Source organism: Sebastes umbrosus, chromosome 15 (genome assembly GCF_015220745.1).
Source record: "Sebastes umbrosus isolate fSebUmb1 chromosome 15, fSebUmb1.pri, whole genome shotgun sequence".
NCBI classification, from domain to species: domain Eukaryota; kingdom Metazoa; phylum Chordata; class Actinopteri; order Perciformes; family Sebastidae; genus Sebastes; species Sebastes umbrosus.
Genome location: NC_051283.1, coordinates 11,380,361 through 11,400,936, shown reverse-complemented (window position 1 = coordinate 11,400,936; position 20,576 = coordinate 11,380,361). Strand labels below are relative to the sequence as shown.

The following is a 20,576-nucleotide window of genomic DNA, read 5'->3' as shown; positions in this document are numbered from 1 at the left end:
TTTGACCCTGAAGTGACCATGCTGCTTTTATTTTTTTTTTTGCATTTTTTTCTCAGGTTAAAAAGAAGCACACCTTGAAGCTTGAACACACCTTGTAAATCATTAGGAGTTATAAAATCAACAGCATGCAGCATGCAGGAGGTGAATTAACACAATCATTTAGGGAATTTAACATTATGCATTAGGCCTAAAGAAGCTGCTAGAGGAGTATCATAGAAATATTATATAGCCACTGTCTCACTGTAGGCACTATTACTGTGTCAGGTTCTAACCTGCTGCTGATAGCATGCAGCATGCAGGAGGCTCATTAACCCAATCATTTAGGGAATTTAACATTATGCATATGGCCTTAAGAAGCTGCTATAGGAGTATCATAGACATATCAACTAGCACCTATTTTTGGCTGCCATGGCCCTGGGGGTCTAAATAAAAGCTCTGCAGACTATCATTCAATAATATCTTACTATCTATCTATCTATCTATCTATCTCATTTGAAACACAAAGGGTAGGCCTCTTAAAATAAAATCACCATTTTGAAAAATGTCTGCCATGGCCCCCAGGGGCCAAATTTTCAGCGCCTGATATCTATTTCTTTTCATAAGATATAGACCTACATCTGTGCCTTATGTCTTGCTTTTAATCGCAAAATGCACAATTGTTATGAATATTTCAGCTTAGCTGCCCCACTGCTATACTCTATGTGGTATATGGAGGAGAAATAAATGAGGCCTAAATACCAATACGCTACTATCATGATATGGATTTATATACGACTGAGTCACTGAAATACTAGTTCACCCAAATCACAAATTATAAAAACATATTTTATGGGGCTCTCTTGAAAAAGTTTTTCTAATCTCAATGAGGCTTCCATGGTTAAATAAAGGTGAAATAAAAATAAAATAATCATATCCTCACATACGATAGTGTTGGTTTTACTTGTTTAGGATGAGTAGGCCTAAAGTTTAAACTCCAGTGGGTTGGATATATATATTTATTTTTTAAATTAAAAAAAAAAAAAGAAAAGAAAATTGCATAAGATCCACTTACTGGAAAGACCTTAGCCAACTCTATCCACTGATGAAGACCACCAAATGTGGCTGAAAGCTCTGGAAAATTTCTACCAAGCGGTTGACCTTGGACCTTGGGGATTTCTATTTCTTTTTGTGAGTAATGCATTCTCCAGCTCAGATAATAGAAAGATATAGTGATAACATAAATACTACTACTACTACTACTACTACTACTATTACTACTACTAATAATAATAATAATAATAAATAACGATTAAGTTATTATACTAATAACATAAATTAAATAAATAATAATAATAATAATGTGAATACTATTACATAACTATTAAGTTATTATACTAATAATATAAATGCAATAAATAATAATAATACAATTAATAATGTTAAATAACTATCAAGTTACTTCTACAATCTATTACTAATAATATAAATACAATAAATAAATCATAATAATAATAATGAAAATCAAAAACCTAAATTCTAAAATATTTATATAATCATCACTTCACCTAGGGGCTCTGATAAACGCCTTTATAACCTCCTATTGATGCCATTATGGAAACCTCTGGTCTATATAAACAGCCCAGTGTTTACAGTGTTTACAGGAATGCAGCCTGCTGCCATCATCGTGCCTCCAGTGTGACCCTCCCTGCTCCCAGGAGTCCTCACCACCACCGGACACCAGAGGGCGAGTGAAACCAACTCACTATCCCAGCTGGAGCTGCGTCAAGCTCACAACATCTAACTTCAATAACACCGGAAAATATGAGCGTGTGTCTCGTCAGAATAAAAGCAGAATTTGTGGAAAAATGGGTATTTGGATCATATAAGCTAAATTACTACATTTACAGACCATCCTCAAAACAACAATTCTTTTAGGACTAGTACACAACAACAGCTAATCGCAAGTTGTTAATAGCCCTAATATATACAGTATACTGTATATATTGCCATGTCATGGCAGTGGTGGAATGTAACTAAGCACATTTACTCAAGTATTGTACTTAAGTAGATATTTGATGTATTTGTAATTTACTTGAGAATTTCCACTATGCTATATGCAACTTTATGCTTATACTCCACTACATCAGAGGTAAATATTGTACTTTTTACTTCACTACATTTATCTGATAAATTTAGTTACTTTTCAGATTACAATTTTCCATACACTCCTGTCCAGTGAAAACAATGCATCTCCAGACGTGTTGTGTTCCTTTATATGTTGTGAAAATTCTCCAACTTCTTACAGGACAGCGACACTACAAACATGTCATGATCTTATAGAATATGATGCACTGCTGTAGATTAAACTATAGCCAACAGTATATTAGTTAAATCAGCACAACCTTAAACATCTACAGCGGTAAAATTCAATATACACAATAATGCAGCAGTAATATTGATCTGAAAACATCATATACAATACAAAACACTGACACTGCATGATGAGTACTCTTACTTTTCATAAGTTAAGTACATTTTGCTGACAATACTTGCATACTTTTACTTAAATAAGGTTTTGAATGCATAGACTTTTACTTGTATTGGAGTATTTTCACAGTGTTGTATTAGCACTTTTACTTAAGTCACTCTCACTATAATAATTACAGTTAGAATAATTATAAATAATAATAATTATAGTTAGACAAATTTAGGAAAATTTAATTAGAGTACATGTATGGCTCAATAAGGAAGCTGGTTAATAATTAATAATTGACTTATAGAGAAGGGGTGGGATTAAATACGTTTATATTTCTTCTCATTCCTTTTCGAATATGTAGATCAAGGCATCAGGTGTTTGACAACTTATTTTCCTTATGCTTTACATTGTATGTAAATACTATTTGTTTCTGACTGTCCACTTGTTGGTATGATCATTCTTTTTCTTTCTTTCTTTATTTTTTTTTTTGTATTCTACATGTTTGAAATGAAATGAAAATGAATGAATAAGTAATGGATCTGAATGCTTCTTCCACCACTGTGTCATAGCCTGCCCACTTTGACACAAAAGCCTGCTGCTGCTGCTACACTAAATGGGCTTTTATTTTGAAAGTCCAAAGCAGAAGTAGTTATATTGATCATTCTAGTTAGTTTAATACTTTCTTTTCCACAGTGCTGCCTGCCTATCCCTGAGGTTGTGATCCTCCTCAACAGTGTGTGTGTCGGATCTCCCAGCAATCAGACGTGCTCCTCTTGCAGACAGACAGTGGACTCCTTTAAAACCCCCTGAAGACTTTATAACAGAGCCTGCAGCTTGCAGCATGCAATGTGCTCTGTGTGAAGGTTAGTGAGGGCGGATCACAGCTGGGCACCTCCTGCTGTCCAGCACCCCGGGGTCGAGCTTTTGTTTGCAGTGAAGACCCACATTTCCTTTCACCAAAAAAAAAAAAACTCCACATATCCTCAAAAAATGGATCCTTTACAAAATGGGAATAATTGTGAGGAGGACTCGCAGTGTGCTGAGGAGGAGGAGGAGGAGGAAGGAGAAGAAGTGGATCCAAGAATCCAGGTGAGATTTAAAAAAAAAAATTAGATCCAGATGTGGCCACCAGTGAAAGTGACATTGAGGTGAAAATGGGAAGCCCAGTGAAAAGAAGTCAGGTTGTGTTGAATATTGTTTTAAAAATGTTAAACCTCACATTTAGTGGAACTAAACAGCCAGTAAAAGCCAGGAAAATGTGAAATATTACTACTTTTGTTATATTAATACACTAATAATATAATGTGACAGCAACTATAGTTCCACTTAACATAATTATTTTTTAACTGAATGTGCTTTCTAGTCATGCAATAACATTTAATTGTTTTAAAAATGTTAAACCTCACAATTAGTGGGACTAAACAGCCAGTAAAAGCCAGGGAAATGTGAAATATAACTACTTTTGTTATATTAATACACTAATAATATAATGTGACAGCAACTGTAGTTCCACTTAACAATTATTTTTTAACTGAATGTGCCTTTTAGTCATGCAATAACATTTAATAGAAATGAAATAGAAAGAATTAAGAGTATTTGTCCCTCACACACACACACTGAGGGCTCCATGCTCAGTAATTTGGTAAACAGAAGCCACACAGTTTAGCCTCCAGACTCACAATCAGTTTTAACCATACCCTCTCTCTCTCTCTCTCTCTCTCTATGCCTCTCCATGCATGTATGCCATGTTGTCTGTAAACAGGGAGAGCTGGAGAAGTTAAACCAGTCTACAGATGACATCAACCGCTGGGAGAGCGAGCTGGAGGTAAGAGTCGAAACACCAACCATGATTTGTCATTATCATCAGTGCCTCCCTCCCTGCTGGGGTAAACACTTCCAGTCATGGCTGAGCTCTGCTGCAAAAACAGCCGTCTCAAGGAGCCATTAAGTCTCACTCTCACACTTTAATTCGAAACGCTAAACAAGTGAGAAATCCTGTCAGTGCTGTGAGATAACTCATCTCGTTTCCAATTTTGTGTGTTTCAGGAATTTGCCTAGCAACGAGGTCACTGCATAGAAACTGTTTATATGGAAAATCTTGCTTAAGTCTAAATGTGGAAAGATGTGGAAAAACTGAAGCGGCGACTGTCTCTCCTCTATAATAACACTGCACTGTATGAACTCTTAGTGCTACAAGAGACGTTAAAGTGGTAGTAGGCTGAATATTTTTGGCAGCATTGGGCAAAAATCCCATAATAACCTTTCAGCATATTGTAATTCAAGTGTTCTGAGAGAAAATGAGACTTTTGCACCTCCTCATGGCTCTGTTTTCAGGCTTTAAAAAAATCTAGTTCTTGACGGGAGAATCTGGCCAATCACAGGTCATTTCAGAGAGAGCGGACCTATTGGCTGTTATTCAGCGGAGGCAGCTGTCAATCACTCGCAAACTCCGATCAAAAGGTCAAACTAGGCAGCGCTGATCAAATATGAATCAATATTCTGTTACTTTAATGCGCGTTTCTCACGTAAAATGTTCTTGTAGTGTACTGTTAAGCTGTAAAATGAGAAAGTTTGCTCCGGCTGGTGGGCGGTGCTTGGTATTTCCTCAACTGATCTCAACATGGCTGCCGGGTCACAAACTTTCTTATTTTACAGCTAAACAGAACACTACAAGATGTTTCTGAAAACAGTTTACGTTAGAAACGGGCATTACAGTAACAGAATATTGATTCATGTTTGAGCAGCGCTGCCTAGTTTGACCGTTTGATCGGACTTCGCGAGTGATTGACAGCCGCTCAGAGACGGCAGTCTCCAGCTCGGCTCTGATTGGTTGTTTTCCTCCGGTCTGTGAAATCTTGCAGATGCCATTAGGAGCACCGGAGGTCACAGAGGCACATGATTTTTTTCAGATTACCTGTCTCAGGCACTACTGTCAGGATATAGTGACCGTTTTATAGAAATAACGTGTTTTTTTTAATCGTATTTGCTCCAATTCTACCTACTGCTGCTTTAACTGTGATCTGAATGTTAAATATAATATATGAATGGCACATTTGGAGCAGTTTAAATCCCAAGTGCTCTTCTTGTTTCCTTTAAAAACATGCCTAACATTTTTAAAGTGGTGGTAGTTTTTAGTTTTTTTTCCACAGCGCTCGCTTGGATTTAAACATTTACTAGAAGAGTTACTGTTCAGCAAAAGTAAAAACATTCCAGAGGTAGGCAGTTGTTTTTCTTTTCCTCAAAGTAGGCCTCTTCTGTTTCTCATTAGACCCTCACACATCCGAATGCTACAGTGCTGGAATAAATGTCACAACAGACAGAAGAAGGATATGTAAACACACATCTCTCTATTTGAACCATTGTTCCTTAATTCATGTTCTCCAGCTACATTCTGGATAATTGTCATAGTTCCTGGTCATGTTTACCCAACTGGTGTGAAGGAATTAACTGCTGTTTGCTGTTTTTTGAAAAATGTAAATGTTTTCCCACTGCCGCTTGCGATATTTTTGAAGCAACAGTTGTGTCACTGATATAAATATATACACAGACATGCAAACAGAAAATGAAAGAAGTCGATTCATGGTGAGTTAGAAAGCCGGGAGCTGAAGAATGTGAAAAGCACCGCTGGCAGGCTGCAGGCGGTTTCCCTGCGGAGTCTGGAGTTGATTAAGGACTGTGTACACTAGATTCAGAGGATTCAGGAAAAGCTGAAGCAATGAGGTTAAATCCTGTTCAGATTTAGGGTTCTCTACTCTGCCAACAGAAAGGTAAACCTCTCATGGCAGAGATGTGTTAGAGATGAAGAGTGTGTGCCATCACCTACACTAGGCCTATTTAATTACTTATTTAAAAGGGCCAGATTTAAAAACAGTTAGGTGCCAAGGGGCCAGACATTTACATTACCTATCTGATCTGCAAAGCTATAGGAATTTAAATGTAAAAACTATACAGCTTTATAATTTTAGTAGGTTGTTGTTCTAATAAACACAATGTGGCATTTAACATCTTTTTTATTCAGTTTGGCTTTCCTAAATTCCCTATGCTTAAAGTGCTTGGGTTAAAACTTTTAACAAAAATAAGTATTTCTGTGCTAAACAAGACATAAATAAGAAATGGGCTAATTAGCCTACTAATAAAATGATGATCATCTAATAATCAAACAATGTAAACACCCGTAAATGTAGAATGTTAGCAGGTTATTTAACATTTAGGGGGATCTATTGGCAGAAATGGAATATAATATTCATAAGTATGTTTTCTTTAGTGTATAATCACCTGATAAGAGTCGTTGTGTTTTCGTTACCTTAGAATGAGCCATTTATATCTACATAGGGAGCGAGTCCTCTCTCCACGGAGTCCGTCATGTTGCACCGCTATGTTTCTACAGTAGCCGACAACGGACAAACCAAACTCTTAACTTTTCCTGCTCTATGAGTTGATAACATTACTGGCTCTCGTCGCTGCCGCTCTCTCTCCCTCTCTCTCTCTCTCTCTTGCTTCACCCCTCACTTTATTTCACAACAATGAGCTGCTAGCTGCACATTATCCCGCTTATAACACTGCTACTTACTTAAAGGTCCCATATTATGCTAATTTTCACTTACTTCATTTACTTGTATTTTGTGTTTCTACTAGAACATGTTTACATGCTGTAATGTTCAAAAACCCTTTATTTTCCTCATACTGTCTGCCTGAATATGCCTGTATTTACCCTCTGTCTGAAACGCTCCGTTTTAGCTCATTTTGACGGAATTGTAACAGACTTGCGTTGCTAGGCAACAGCTTGAGTCCATGTGTACTTCCTGTCAGCTGATGACATTCACATACACTGCAACCAGGAATAAACTGGACACATTTAGAATTTTTACATTTAACATTGTGTCAAGGGTCTAAATATTGTATATTCGTGACATCACGAATGGGTAGAAATCCTGACAGCTTGTTTCAAACGCACAGTTTCTGAATACGGGCTGTGTGTATTTCCTTGTGGATTGAGTGTTTCAATACTTTCACAGTATTTATATAGGACTTAAGCCTGCTTTATAATAAAAAAAACATAAAAAATCTCACTTTTTTATAATATCGGACCTTTAAGAAATCAATAATTTGACACAAAAACGGTCCACCAGAGTCCGACATCAGAACTGCGCCCATAGCAACGGTCTGCTATACATAGCAACGGTCTGCTATAAAGAAATAAGACTGTAGAACGCCGTGATTGACCAATCAGACTCGAGTATTGAACAAAGCCGTGTAATAACCGAATATGCTTCACAGCCTGCGTGCTGCGTCACCATCTCATGGCAGGAACAGGAAGTCAGGAAACGTAATGGTGTCAAGGGAAGTGTGCTTCCTGTAGCGCCCTCTCCCTTTTCCCTCTTTTGCCCTCTCTTGTCCTCTTCCTTCAGTTTTATGAACAGGATGCAGGTGCTGCTGCCTTTCAAAGTCTCCTCTCTGTAAATTACAACACACAGACACACACTCAGTAACCCTGCCATATAGATTAGGTGATGACAGACCTCATCTATGAATAACAGGTCTACTGTCAATGTGCCACCCTGAGCTTTATGCCATAAAATCCGCACACACACACACAGCTGTTGCCAATTACACAATATCAGTGCTCACAAACAATTTCGATATGATTTCACTACCCAAGAATGTAGGCTATAAGGTTTGCTAAACAACTCTGAAGAGCAAAACTAACAGTGAGATACAACTGCTGTGTTCTGTATATCAATGCATGTCCTTGTATTTGGGTAAGGGTTTAATGATGACTTGAATTAGAGCCGCTTTGGAGGCACCAGGCCAAATTGATTAGGGCCAGCAGGACAGTACAAGCCGCAAGGCAAGCCAAATTGTGGCTAAAGCTTAAAACATTAAACACGAGAAAATACAGTTTTTCCAGTTTTCCAGATCCAGTTCCGACCTTCACAACAGCTTTGAAATGCAGTATTATGACTGTAGATTAATTGACACGTTTAATATCTGTGTGTAGGACTGCCGTCAGCGGTTTCGCGCCGTGCTGGTGGAAGCAACGGTGAAGCTGGACGAGCAGGTGAAGAGGATCGGACGAGCCGTGGATGACTCCAAACCGTACTGGGAAGCCCGCAAAGTGGCAAGACAGGTACACACACACACATACACTTTCACTGAAGAGAGCTGGAGTGACTGAGGTTGGCAGACAGCGAGTGTGAGGTTAGGCTTACTGAGGATAAGCGATGAGAAGTTTAAAGAGCTCAGCTTATATCTACTTAAAGGAGCACAGTCACGTGAAAGCTATTTTTAAACTCAGTCACACCTCTGCATCCTGTGTGGGGAAGAGGAATTGTCTGAGGTGCACGGAAACAGCCATATTTTTGGCTGGACCGCAGAGGGCCAGCCCTACAAAAGTCTGTCACTGAGCGAGTGACAGTGATGAATTTACACGATTGGTTGGCTGTGTGTTGGAGTTTCCTTATTGGCCGTTGCTCTTTCAAAAATGAAAAAGCGGAGAACAGTCCTTTATGCAGATGAGCCCGTCCAGCGTGACACGTCCTGCTCACGAAACTTAGACCGAGCTGTCAAACCAGGTGATCTAGTTCTAAAATGAGACGAGATTCAGCAGTGGCGTAGCCTATTTCTCGCTTAAAATGTTTTCAGAAGTAGATTTTGGTGGATTGTCTAGATGGAATAACAGGCCGCCATGTTGTTTCCTGTTTGAAACTGCAAGCAGATACCAGGGACCAATCAGGTGCATTCAACGATCGGGTACATCACCACTTGAACGGCCAGTTTAGTGAAGCAGCGCGTCCCCAGTGTCCTCGCCGGACCTGGTGGACATGAAGCGCTGGATTTAACATTATAGACATGACCACTGACTATTTGTGTAACAATTTAGCCACAAATTCACAGCCTGACCATACACGGTCCAGACATATACTCTATTTTAACTTGTGTCATAATGATGTGTTGCATCATTTGCTGCACTGTTGCAGGTAGATACAAAGTATGGCAACCTCCCCAGTGGTTAATGCACTAAACTGGGCTGTCCCCTCTCCGGTGGGTCATCGTGTCCTTTACTATCAAGTTGCTCCGGCCTGTTGAGGCTTTGATCTGATTGGGCAGCACCAGAAATTTTGAGTCCAGCGCACCCCTCTTCTCAGCCAATAAGGAAGAAGCTTATGAGTCATTCATCAGAAAGCTGACATTTGTGGGTCAGAGCTGAGCTGTCAAACTGAAATAGATTGTGTATATGTGTGTGTGTGTCTTTGCTTATCTCTGTTTCAATATGACAAACTACCTGCCAGTAGCGTCTGTTTCTGACAGTTGCACGTGAGGGATTACTGGAAGGTTTTGAATTTTGATAGGACCTGCGTTCACGTGAAAGGATCCAAAGCCTTCCTTAGCTCCGTGTATGTGCCTGTGTGCGTTCAGCTTGTGGGTGTGCATGTGTGTATGATCAGGGGGATTAAGCAAAGCCGATGAAGCCCCAGGTTAAACTAGCGTATTGTCTGGTCATGATTTATGGATGAATATTTAATATTTAATACATGACCTATTTTAAAAGGGATTCAGATGCTTTACCCTCACTGACCCAACCAGAACACACACACACACATACACTACCTACCCCCACCCATAAGCCAGTGTCAGCCCCCAACCCCCCATGTTTATACTCCTACATTCCAGCAAACTGGGGGTGCGGTGTATAGGAATTTGCCTGCACTGTCCTATCTTTTGTCCTTTTTACCACGCATTCTCTTCTGCACCACTGCCTGTCTGTCTGGCTGTCTGCAGTGGCGATTTTAGACTCTTCTTAGGGGTGCTCACACATACCTAAATTTAATCACAGCACAGCTATGCTCGGCTAAATTTTGGTGAGGGAAAACTGCCATGGCGATTTTCAAAAGGGGTCCCTTGACCTCTGAACATCTCCACCATAACTTGATGCGGAAAAGGCAGAAATTGGTGCATAAAAATTCACCAGAACGCAGGAAATGAAGTGTTTGACACTCAAAATTTCCTGCGGGAGGAACCCCTAGACCTCACCTTGCACATCACATCAGCTGGATTCCGCGACGTCACGAGATCATGCGAGAATCGCAGGATCAAATTTCACACAAAAATCTATCTCGTCAGGCTCCAAGTAATGCGTTTGTATCCGGCTCGCCAGACAACGGACCAATCAGCGTCCTGTAAGGAGCTACTGGCAGCTATGGGCGTGGCTTAGATGTCCATAGTGAGACCATAGCGTGAGACGACACTGAGAGGCGACTGTTGGTTCTAAACAACTAATGGCGACACCTTGAGAGGTTAGCGTAGATGTTGCAATAGCATCCGTTATATCAGAACTGGAGAGTATTTCTTCATTGAAAGAAGAGCAAAGTACAGCACTCAACGTGTAAAGTATGGCGATGTTTTCATCTCCAGTTAGTTTTATTTTTGTTAGTTTGATTGACAGATGGTTCAATCGCTGCAAAGTGTTTTTTGAATGGGCCTGTCCTTTTCCAAACTGTTTCCAATGACAGCTTCTGAGATGGTTCTGTGAAACAAACCATCTGACGGGTCAGGTTACCCCAGACCCCCTACTTTAGATGTGTTCCCCCCAACGTTGAAACGAAACCTACGCCCTTCCAATCCAAATTTATTTATAAAGCACATTTAAAAACAATAAAAGTTGATCAAAGTGCTGTACAATTATACATAAAAAACATAAAAACAATAAAATACTAAGACCAATTTAAAACGAACAGGACATTAAAATAATAAAAGCGTTATGACCAATAGGAAAGGAAAAAGGATTGAAAGAGGCAACTCTCATGCCGAGCCAAAAGCCAAGGAATAAAAGTACGTTTTGAGGTTTGATTTAAAAACAGGGAGTGTGGGGGACAGCCGAACATGTGGAGGCAGAGCGTTCAGTCATGTGCGTGGTTACACACACACACGTATACAGGATATGAACAGGCGTCATGCAAATACGAGGTGACAGCGTGTCATGGTATTTCAGACCAAAACCATCGTATTGTTTGCCTTAGAGACAGTCAGATAGTGTGGGTTCCATGACATCAAGTTAGTTGACAATGCTTGCCATGTGCATGCTGTCACATGCTCAGTTGGCTTCAAGGCAAATTGCGTCATCCACCTATGATGCATGTTACTCACCAGGGTGCTAAAGATTTGTCATTTGTTCATTTCTTTCTTTTTTTTGCAAAAGTAAAGAAAGGCAGTGACTCACATAGCCACTGTGTTTTGTAAGCTTAGCTACTGACAACACTATCAGTAAACAACAACCCGGCATGAGAAAGGAAGTGTGCTGCTGCTCTGTCCAGGAAGTCCTGTGAAGGACGGGCACGTTTTATCTCCAACTTGACAAAAACCACTGATGGATGGTGTTAAAGTCTCAGTTCCTTCTATTCCTCGCTCATGGTCTCTCCTCATCAAATATCCATCATCGTCCTTCTGGTTTCCCTGCACCCCTTCTCTTCTCCGAGCCTGGGAAATGGGTCATGATGGGACAAAGAGGAGGGATTCATCTTTGCCAGTCAAACTAACAGATTACACACAAAGAGCAACTGTTATCTTGCCGACCCCCTTCCTCTATCTCTTCACCTTCTCAAAGGGGCTTTGACAACCCTGGATAGGCTATCTATATCTAACTATAGCGAACCGCCGCAACAGTCAAGACGTCACAACAACACCGACACAAAAGATGCCAGCTTTTGAATTTTCTACGATTAGTGTGAGACGATGCAGATCTTTTGCTCACGTCACTGTAGTAGCCTTTATCATAAACATGGCAGGGGGTCATGTCACCGGGGTTAATGTAACAGAAAGTCAAGGAAGGCCGTGAGAAAAAACGTGTAACAGCTGAGAGAACTGCACTGAACCTTTAGGAGTCTGTTATGTTGAAGCTGTTTAATGTGAAATGTGTCGCTCGTAGTGACGAACACACGAGAACTGCAATTGACCCTTTGCTAAGCCCTGCCCCCCGCTACTACTCCGTCAAGCCATCAGAGCTGCATGGAGCCCACACTGTCACTAACTGCACAAATATCTAGCTCATTTTTGGAAAAACAAAAAAAGTGATTTAAGAGAGAAGCAGACAGAAGGATCTACAATATGCATTTGGAGGATATATCAGGATAAAGCACATGAATTCGGCGGCCAGGAGGCGTGTTCATATGTTTCAGGTGGGAAGAAATTCTTTGTAACATTGGTCAACATGTCAAAGTAGTCACAGGATCTGTTTACCGATTGGTTGCGGGTATTCTCTGGCTGCACTTTGCTGCTAAAAGTAAAACTATCCCCAACTTTTAGTTTGGACGCACTTCGCCTCAGAATCAAACGGCTGCAGCTCACTGAGCTTGGGAGAGGCCGCCGCAGCTCGCCGCAGGCCGCAATTCACAACTGCTATAGTGTGAATTTGGGATAAAGCGCTGATAAGCCCACTGGACTACATGCTATCTGTTCAGACAGACAAAGTTAGGAGCTAGCTGGTGAACATAGTGTCGTGAGAGTGACGTAGGTCATTTGGAGAATAGCAGAGTCAGTGTGTAGTGTGTGTGCGCGTGCGCGTGCATGGGAGGTGGAGCGAATGGGAACGAGTGCGGCGTATGAGTGAGAAAGCAAGCGGGCAGCGGAGCAGAAGAGAGTTGGTTTTAGGTTAGTGAAAATATAAAATGAATGTTCGATGGAAGTTGCAGTTTGTACAAGAAATAAATGCTGCAGCTCTTCAAGATCAACGGAGGTTTCCCGTGTCTTGTTTCCCTGCTGTTGAGTTAAATGACGGGGGTTAACTCCGGAGCGAGCACAGTATCGACTCCGGCCCTGGAGACCAAAGCTACGGTCTCCCCTGTGTCTTCTGACTACGGTCGGGAGGCTGAAGCAGGAAGAGTTAACAATACGTAGCACTTAGTCAGAGTCAGATATTTCTCTCAGTATTTGGTGGAGACCAAAAAGGAGCTAAAAGGAGAGTGAATATTACATTTGCCAGGTGGCCGGAAACATAACTACATAAATGCATCTGTCACCCGGCGTTCTCCTGGATATGAAGTAGGCAACTAACATGCTCAACATAACTTCATAATCTTCTTGCGAGTAAGCAAACAAATGGAGCGTGAAAAATAGTCCAGATATACTAGGAGCGATATCACACCCTATTATATACAGAGAGTGATATTGATTTATGTCAGTTACTGTCAGTGTCAATTTTGACCAATGAAAATAGGTTGGAGGTGCACAAAACTTTGCATAAATAGAGCCAAATAATAGCCTGTTTGCTGACGCATGGAGCAGGTTAGGACATCTTCATCCGAAAAAACTGAAACAATCCAGTGTTCGCTTGTTCGCATCGTGTCCAGTTAGGAAGAGGTGTTATGTGTCAAATCCCTAAAATTACAGATGTTTAATGCATACAGTGAGTATAGGCATACAATTATGATAAATTAATTTGCAACTTTTCTAAAATAAAAGCACCTATTAGCAAGTTAAGGTAGAGGAAATAACGTGAATGTTGACAATTTGTATGGACCATTTCTTTGCAGCTTGGGTCAAGTTTTCTTTGCTGTCATCTATTGATTTGGGGAAAATACATTTGGATTTCAAACAATTCATGTTTTGAACTGTGAAAATGGTGAGAATGGATGGCTTTATTTCATAGTTAAAATGGCCATTCAGCTGCAACAATAACCCATTCAAAATGCTCAAGGATAGAAACTCAAAATAGAGTTGTTATTGTAGAATACAGTCACTGCAGACAGAGTTAAACAGGACAAGTGGCATAATGACAGACTCACAGGGTATGTTATGAAATAGGGTGACACGCCACTTACAATAACTGATTCCCCCTGAAGGGGAAATGTGTCCCATTAAGCTGTTGCACTGTACAAAATGTACTCTATCCCAATAAAGCATTTAAAGGAGTGGGACGGCCCCTTGTTGTATAACTTTGGATGTCTCGGATGCAAGTAAAATGATATGCCAGATAGCTTGGAGTGGAGTAACTCACAGATGTGATCCTGTTACCATTTAGCCTATTATAAAACCATTTGTTAAACTGAAAGTCTGCAAGATGGGTATGAGGACGAGGATGTTGTTTTGTTTCTTCTGCTTGTGATTTATGTTTGATATGTAGAGATCAAGCATTCCCAAAACTAACATCATAATCAATATGTATGGCACATGTATGTATATTATCACAGCCCCAGCTAAATCCTATACTCTTGCTTTGTCTTGGAACAAGTTCCTAGGAAACAAAGGATGTCGTTTCTTTTGGTTTATTTCACCCGATGCCTTTGATACTATACTTTCTCTAGAAAGCCAAGGTGAATGTCTAAATCATATCCCTGATGTAATACATTTTCATCTGGGAGTCCCCAGTGTTGACATTCAATTATGGTGATGTCATCAGCAGTTTTGACAAGATAAAGGTCTCCATTAAATTTACAAATCACAAGCCAGGATTTCGTGGGCTTTTTTGAGGAAAAATTCCTGATTTCACAGCAGCTTTTCTAAAAAAATGAATGCATGTTGCAATGTTTAGGAGGTATTTTTGCAATAAAATTGCGGGAGCAAGTGAAAATTGAAAAAATAGTTACAACTTAGTGATTTAAACAACAATAACGTTACCACTAACCATGCATAGTTAATATAAGTTACTCACCTTTATTTATTTATTCAGCATACTTGCAACAGATTTGGATGCAACAGCCTGTGTCATGGTGATTTGTCTCGTCTGCTGTCCACGCTTTTTAGCCATTCTCCGTGTGTGTTCTGCAGTAAAAATGTGTTTGTCAAACAATGACCTTCATTTGTGTTCCACCACAATATTGCAGGCAGTGCAGAACACCTCCGCTTTTGTGCAGAACATCGGGGAACTACCTTACACAGTCTTAAGCAGTCATTTTTGTTGGTAAATGTGAGACATTGTCCGACATGTCTGATGCATTTTCACAATCAGAAAGAAGGAAGTGACGTGGGCGCGGGGGGACTGCTATGATTGGTCAAATTTGCGGAAAAGTTGCAAGGTCGTGCAAAAGTCACAGAAATTGGTTGGATTTGTGTGAATTGTTGCGATCGCAACATCGCGACTTCCTGGAGGGACTGACAAATTACCCAGATTTTCTTCATCATTTCTCATCTTATTCCATGAAATGGGATAAGAGTCACTGTAAGTGCTTGGTATTCAGCCAATACACTGACCTTTAAATCCGCCTGTCTGAGCGGAGAGAGTGGGTCTAAATATGTCCAGCATGATGGGAATAATCCTCCTATTGACTGTGACTGTGGGCAGGAAGAACCCACTGACAGCGTGTCAGATTTTCTTAGTGACAAAGCTCCTGTTTGTCTATTGGATCAAGGCACGGTTGTCTTTCTGTGCGTGTGTTTCTCTGTGTGACCTCTTCGCACCTCTGTGGCTGTCACAAAGAATCAACCATGGTTCCTCCAGAGGAAAGAGGACATACACTGGAAGCAGCACGAGGACAGTTGTTGCACTCATACCACATAAGAACAAAGGCTGGACCAACTTGCTGGTAGAAATTAGTGTCAAATTCATGTCACGATGCTATCATTAAAGCTCTCTGTCAGCTCTGTCACTTTTCATAACATCAGAATTGAGTGAAATCCCAGTTCATCATTAAATCCTGAGCTCCACAGCAGTAATATTTACCACCTAGCGCTGATGTACATAGTATTTTCAAGCATGACACTTGTAGCTACCTCGCTTTCACATTTGATGTGATTATAACTGATCTTTCTCTTTGAACTCTAGGCCCAGATTGAAGCCCAAAAGGCCACTCAGGAGTTCCAGCGGGCGGTGGAGATCTTGCGGGCAGCCAAGGAAACCATCGCCCTGGCCGAGGAGAGGCTGCTGGAGGAGGACAGCCGCCAGTTTGACTCCGCCTGGCAGGAAATGCTCAATCACGCCACAAAGCGGGTACGAACATGATGCAAGACAGCTGAAAAATACTGAAAAGGTTCCATCCTAACAAGTCATTTGTGCTTGACGGTGAAGTTTAGATCGCTACGGACGCTGGAGATAGGGATAGTTTGCTTGGTTTCTACCATTAATATAAACTTTTGATTGTTTCAGGTGATGGAGGCCGAACAGGAGAGAACGCGCAGTGAAGCTGAACACAGGAAAACAGCAACCAATTATAATTCCTGTATCAGCCACATGAGGCAGTTAGAGAAGAAACTCAAACGCTCCATCAACAAATCCAGGTCTGTGCCTTTGTCTCCTCTCTGAAGGTTTCGTTTTCCTTTCCCCCTGCTTGGGCCTCGCTGTGTGTGAGAGTGCGTTTGTGTGCACGTTTATGTCATCTGATGCAGTCCAGATGTTTCATATGTGTTGGTTTTGCAGCGTTGGGGTGTGCACCCTTTCTAAGAGCCAAGGAATGTGACTGCTCTCAGAGGAGTGTTATTCTTCCAGCAGTTTCTCCAGTGACAGTTGGCACACTTTCTTCTCCCTCTCTCTCAGTTTTTCTTCTTTTTCTCCCCCTGTAGGCCGTATTTTGAACTGAAAGCCAAGTATTATCTACACCTTGAGGTATGTATATTAGCAGGCTTTTAAACAATTTAAAGATACTTTGAGCCATATCAGTTCAAAGCACTGGAGTTTATACATTTTTAGAGACGCTAATGTCAGTTGGTATATCACTTTGGTTCAGCCTGAAATATTTCTCATGTCCCTCGGAGGATAAATTGTAATATCTTTAGTGAACTCTTAACTTTCCATCGAACACCATCATAGGTCAAAGCTTTCATACGTCTAATACTTTGGTTTATGATCAAATACCTGCAAAACTAATGACAATTGTATTTTATTTGTTGATTAGCAAATGTTACCATGCTAGAATGCTATACTACTAAGAAGGCGAACATGGTAAACATTAGGGCTGCAGCTATCAGTTATTTTAGTGATCGAGTATATTACAGATTATTCCATCGATTAATCGGATAAAAAATATGTTTTCTTTATTAAGGAGCAATAGTAAATTTACAAAAGAGAAAGTAAGACAGGTCTCTTAAAATTAACAACTAATTGGTTTCCTTTTAGGAAAAATCTAAATTTGTATTGCTTAAATTGATGTAAACATTTAGCTCAAAGTACTACTATGCTATAGCACAGCCTCACAGGGCTATCATGGCTGTAGACTCTTAAACGCCATTTGCACAGGACTAGTATTACCTGGTAATGTGTAATAAAGGGAGAGGTCATCTGTGATCTTAATCCCGTGCGAATCTGCCATGTCTGCATTTTGTCAAAAATAAAAGTTCCACTTCAAATGACCTATTTTTCGCCAAATGCACAGGAAATGTCATGATATAAGTCCCATGCCAATCGGCATCTCTGTAATTTAGGGTCGTATTTAGATTTTTTTGCAAGATTTTTTGTTTTCTCTGCACCCTTTTTCTGCCTCTTTCCCGGTTGAGAATTATGGAGGCTGCGTTGCCAATTATAAATGAAAGTTTCGACAGCAATTTGGGTGCAAATTCAGGAGGCTTGTACACAGCATCGAGAACCATTTGCACAGACACCCGGTGCAAGAGGTCACATGAAGTCCCGTGGTGATACTTGTCCTGTGAGAATAGGGCTTCGGTCAAGTTCGCTTGGGAATGAAAGCACTACTCTGGACTGTGTAAATCATCATAAATCATGCTCACTTAAACTAGTAAACACTTTGTATGTAAAAAATTCATATGTACTTAGTTTTATCAAGACGGTATTTTTTTTACAAAGAAACTGTATGCTTCCTCATAGCAACTCAAGCGTCATGTGGATGAGCGCCAGGCCAAAGTTGTGGTTGCTAAGGCCGACTACCGCGCAGCACTACGCAACCTTGAGAGCATCTCTGAAGAGATCCACGCCCAGCGACGCTCCCTCGCCATGGGAACCAGGGAACAGGGTGTCGGCGCGGAGGGAGATGGGGGCAACGAGGACATCGCCAACTTCAAGATGGAGTCAGACGGTCTGTCAAGTGAGTAAAACTGAAGCTTAGAAATGAATATGCATCCATGTCATCCATCCACATTATGGGTTTTTGTTTCGTTGGTGCATCTGTGTGTCTGCATGTTTAATGTACATATCTGTGTGTGTATGTGTGTTTCAGTGGTGTCCGTATCAATTGACGAAGAGGGCAGTCACAGTAGCAGCTCAGAGGAGGAGGCCGACACTCACTCGCCCTCCTCACCCCGAGCCATGCCCTCCTCACCTTCCACACCTTCCTCACCATCCTCCCAACCTTCCACCTCTGCCTCCACCTCCCTGGACATGCCCTGCTCCTACCTCACCTCCTCTCCCTCCTCCTCCTGTCCCGGTGAGCTGGAGTTAGCGAGCCCTTGTAGCTCTCATGACCCAGACTCAGCGTGTGGTTCTGGGCATGGCTCACCTCTCCTGGGCCCTCGCAGCCAATGCAGTGGAGCTTCTTCTCCAGACTGCGACCAGGAGAGAGGTGTGTGTTCATCACATCATCAGTGTGTACATGTGTGTGTTGAGTTCTAATGGGATTCTTCATCCTACATGAGGAAATTGTTTTGTATTTTTGTTGTGGAGCATTAAAGAAATAGTTCAACCTTTAGTTTTGTAATACGCTTATACTTTTTCCTCTCTGAGATTAGAAGACCGATACGATTTCATGCCAATGCATTAAGAATAGAGCTGGAGTCCACCAGAGTAACATTGACTCATATTAGTTCTTTATTGTGCAAAAAATAAATAAATCATAAAACAGCATCATATCCATCATGCTAGAGGTGGATGACATTAACTGGAAAGTGTTTGGTTTTCAATTTATGTTTGCTTCAGTCAGCAAAAAGATAAATTGGTGTATCCTATGCACATTATTCACCATTGCATGCCCTCATTATCTGTGTGTGTGTGTGTTGCAGGTGACAGAGCAGAGGGAGCGGAGGCGACACTAGAAGCCGGTTTGAAAAAGCTAACCTTGACTGTAGCACAAAAACAAGAAGGGGACTCCGGGGTTGAGCAAGACCCCCATTTCATTAACCCTGAAATGTCCTCTCCCAGCTCAGCCACTACCGTCCTGTTACTCAACAGTGTCTGATAAACGTTTGTCACACTTAAAAACTCTCAATGTGCCAACTGGACTTTAAGGCAGAAGACGTGGAGCGCGGGCAGGATGAAATACTCCTAATCTGAGCAATGAGAGAGCGACCTGCACACTCCAACCAACCGGACATTATGTCTCCATATTGTCTACACATCCAGTGGTGTCACATTAAAGGTGCTATACGTAGTGTATTTGAACATCAGTGCATCATTGTCAAATCAATTGTGAACCTGTATTGTAAACAAATGAGGGACTGAGGATTGGTGTCTATTGGTATTATTAGAGCTAGTATTATTCAAAAGACTGCATTTCTCATAAACTTCATTGCTTCCTGTTGCAAAGAGGATGTTGCTTGTTGCCATTGAACTGATTTCACGAGCTCCGTTTCTGCTAAAAGAAATTTTCGAAATTTGTGTTGTACAGGAGTATGGGAAATTTTCTTTCCTTTGACATACTGTAGAGGCTGTCAGTCATCTCAATAATGGTGTAACCTGTCTATAGCTTTATAATAACTTGTCAACGTTAATGTGGTAAACATTTATTGGTGTGAATATACTAGAGTTGGCACCACTAACAGATGACAACAGCGAGCCTCTTTTTTGGGATCTGAATCTCCACATGAGGATAAAAATGGGACAAAACAAGCTGTCAGATGTTGGACCACGTCTTGTTCTACCTTGATTATTGGCTCCTCCTGTAGCTCCTAAATGTAAAGTGTAAATGCAGGATGTGGAGGAATAGTTGTCAGGGAGGAACGTGGAGTGCAAGCAGTACTCTGAGCACTAAACAAAAGAAGAGACTGAACACAAATGGTCTTCCATTTGGATTTGTGAATGAATGAGTGAATGTATTGAGTGCTGCAAATGATTTTTTGTGTGTGTCTGTTGTGTTTTTGAGAAATGCTCAAATACTACCCTGTAGTACAGATATTCTATATTTATACTCCTGTATTCTTGTATATGAACAGTGTTTTGTGGTTACTGTTGTTAATGTTTAACACAAAATAAGCAATAAACGTGTTACACGGAACAGATTATTATTTTATTTTTTAGCAGTCTTCGAAAATG

The 20,576-nt window shown here is 40.8% G+C and overlaps 1 protein-coding gene across 1 annotated transcript; it reads left to right on the top strand.

Moving 5' to 3' along the window:
- The first annotated feature begins 3,164 nt into the window (after positions 1–3,164).
- Positions 3,165–20,539, top strand: LOC119503611 (SH3 domain-binding protein 5-like). Its single transcript, XM_037795471.1, has 9 exons — positions 3,165–3,544; positions 4,218–4,280; positions 8,454–8,582; positions 16,209–16,373; positions 16,530–16,660; positions 16,943–16,985; positions 18,201–18,417; positions 18,550–18,891; positions 19,328–20,539. Exons 1-9 carry the CDS (start codon positions 3,446–3,448, stop codon positions 19,501–19,503), a joined length of 1,365 nt encoding a protein of 454 aa, XP_037651399.1. The 5' UTR covers positions 3,165–3,445; the 3' UTR covers positions 19,504–20,539.
- Positions 20,540–20,576: the final 37 nt, after the last annotated feature.

Bases quoted from the DNA above. Each gene is read 5' to 3' on its own strand.
- LOC119503611 (XM_037795471.1), top strand. From the start codon at position 3,446: ATGGATCCTTTACAAAATGGGAATAATTGTGAGGAGGACTCGCAGTGT. The intron at 16,661-16,942 runs GTCTGTGCCTTT...CTCCCCCTGTAG, and splicing joins CGCTCCATCAACAAATCCAG to GCCGTATTTTGAACTGAAAG. The intron at 16,986-18,200 runs GTATGTATATTA...GCTTCCTCATAG, and splicing joins AGTATTATCTACACCTTGAG to CAACTCAAGCGTCATGTGGA.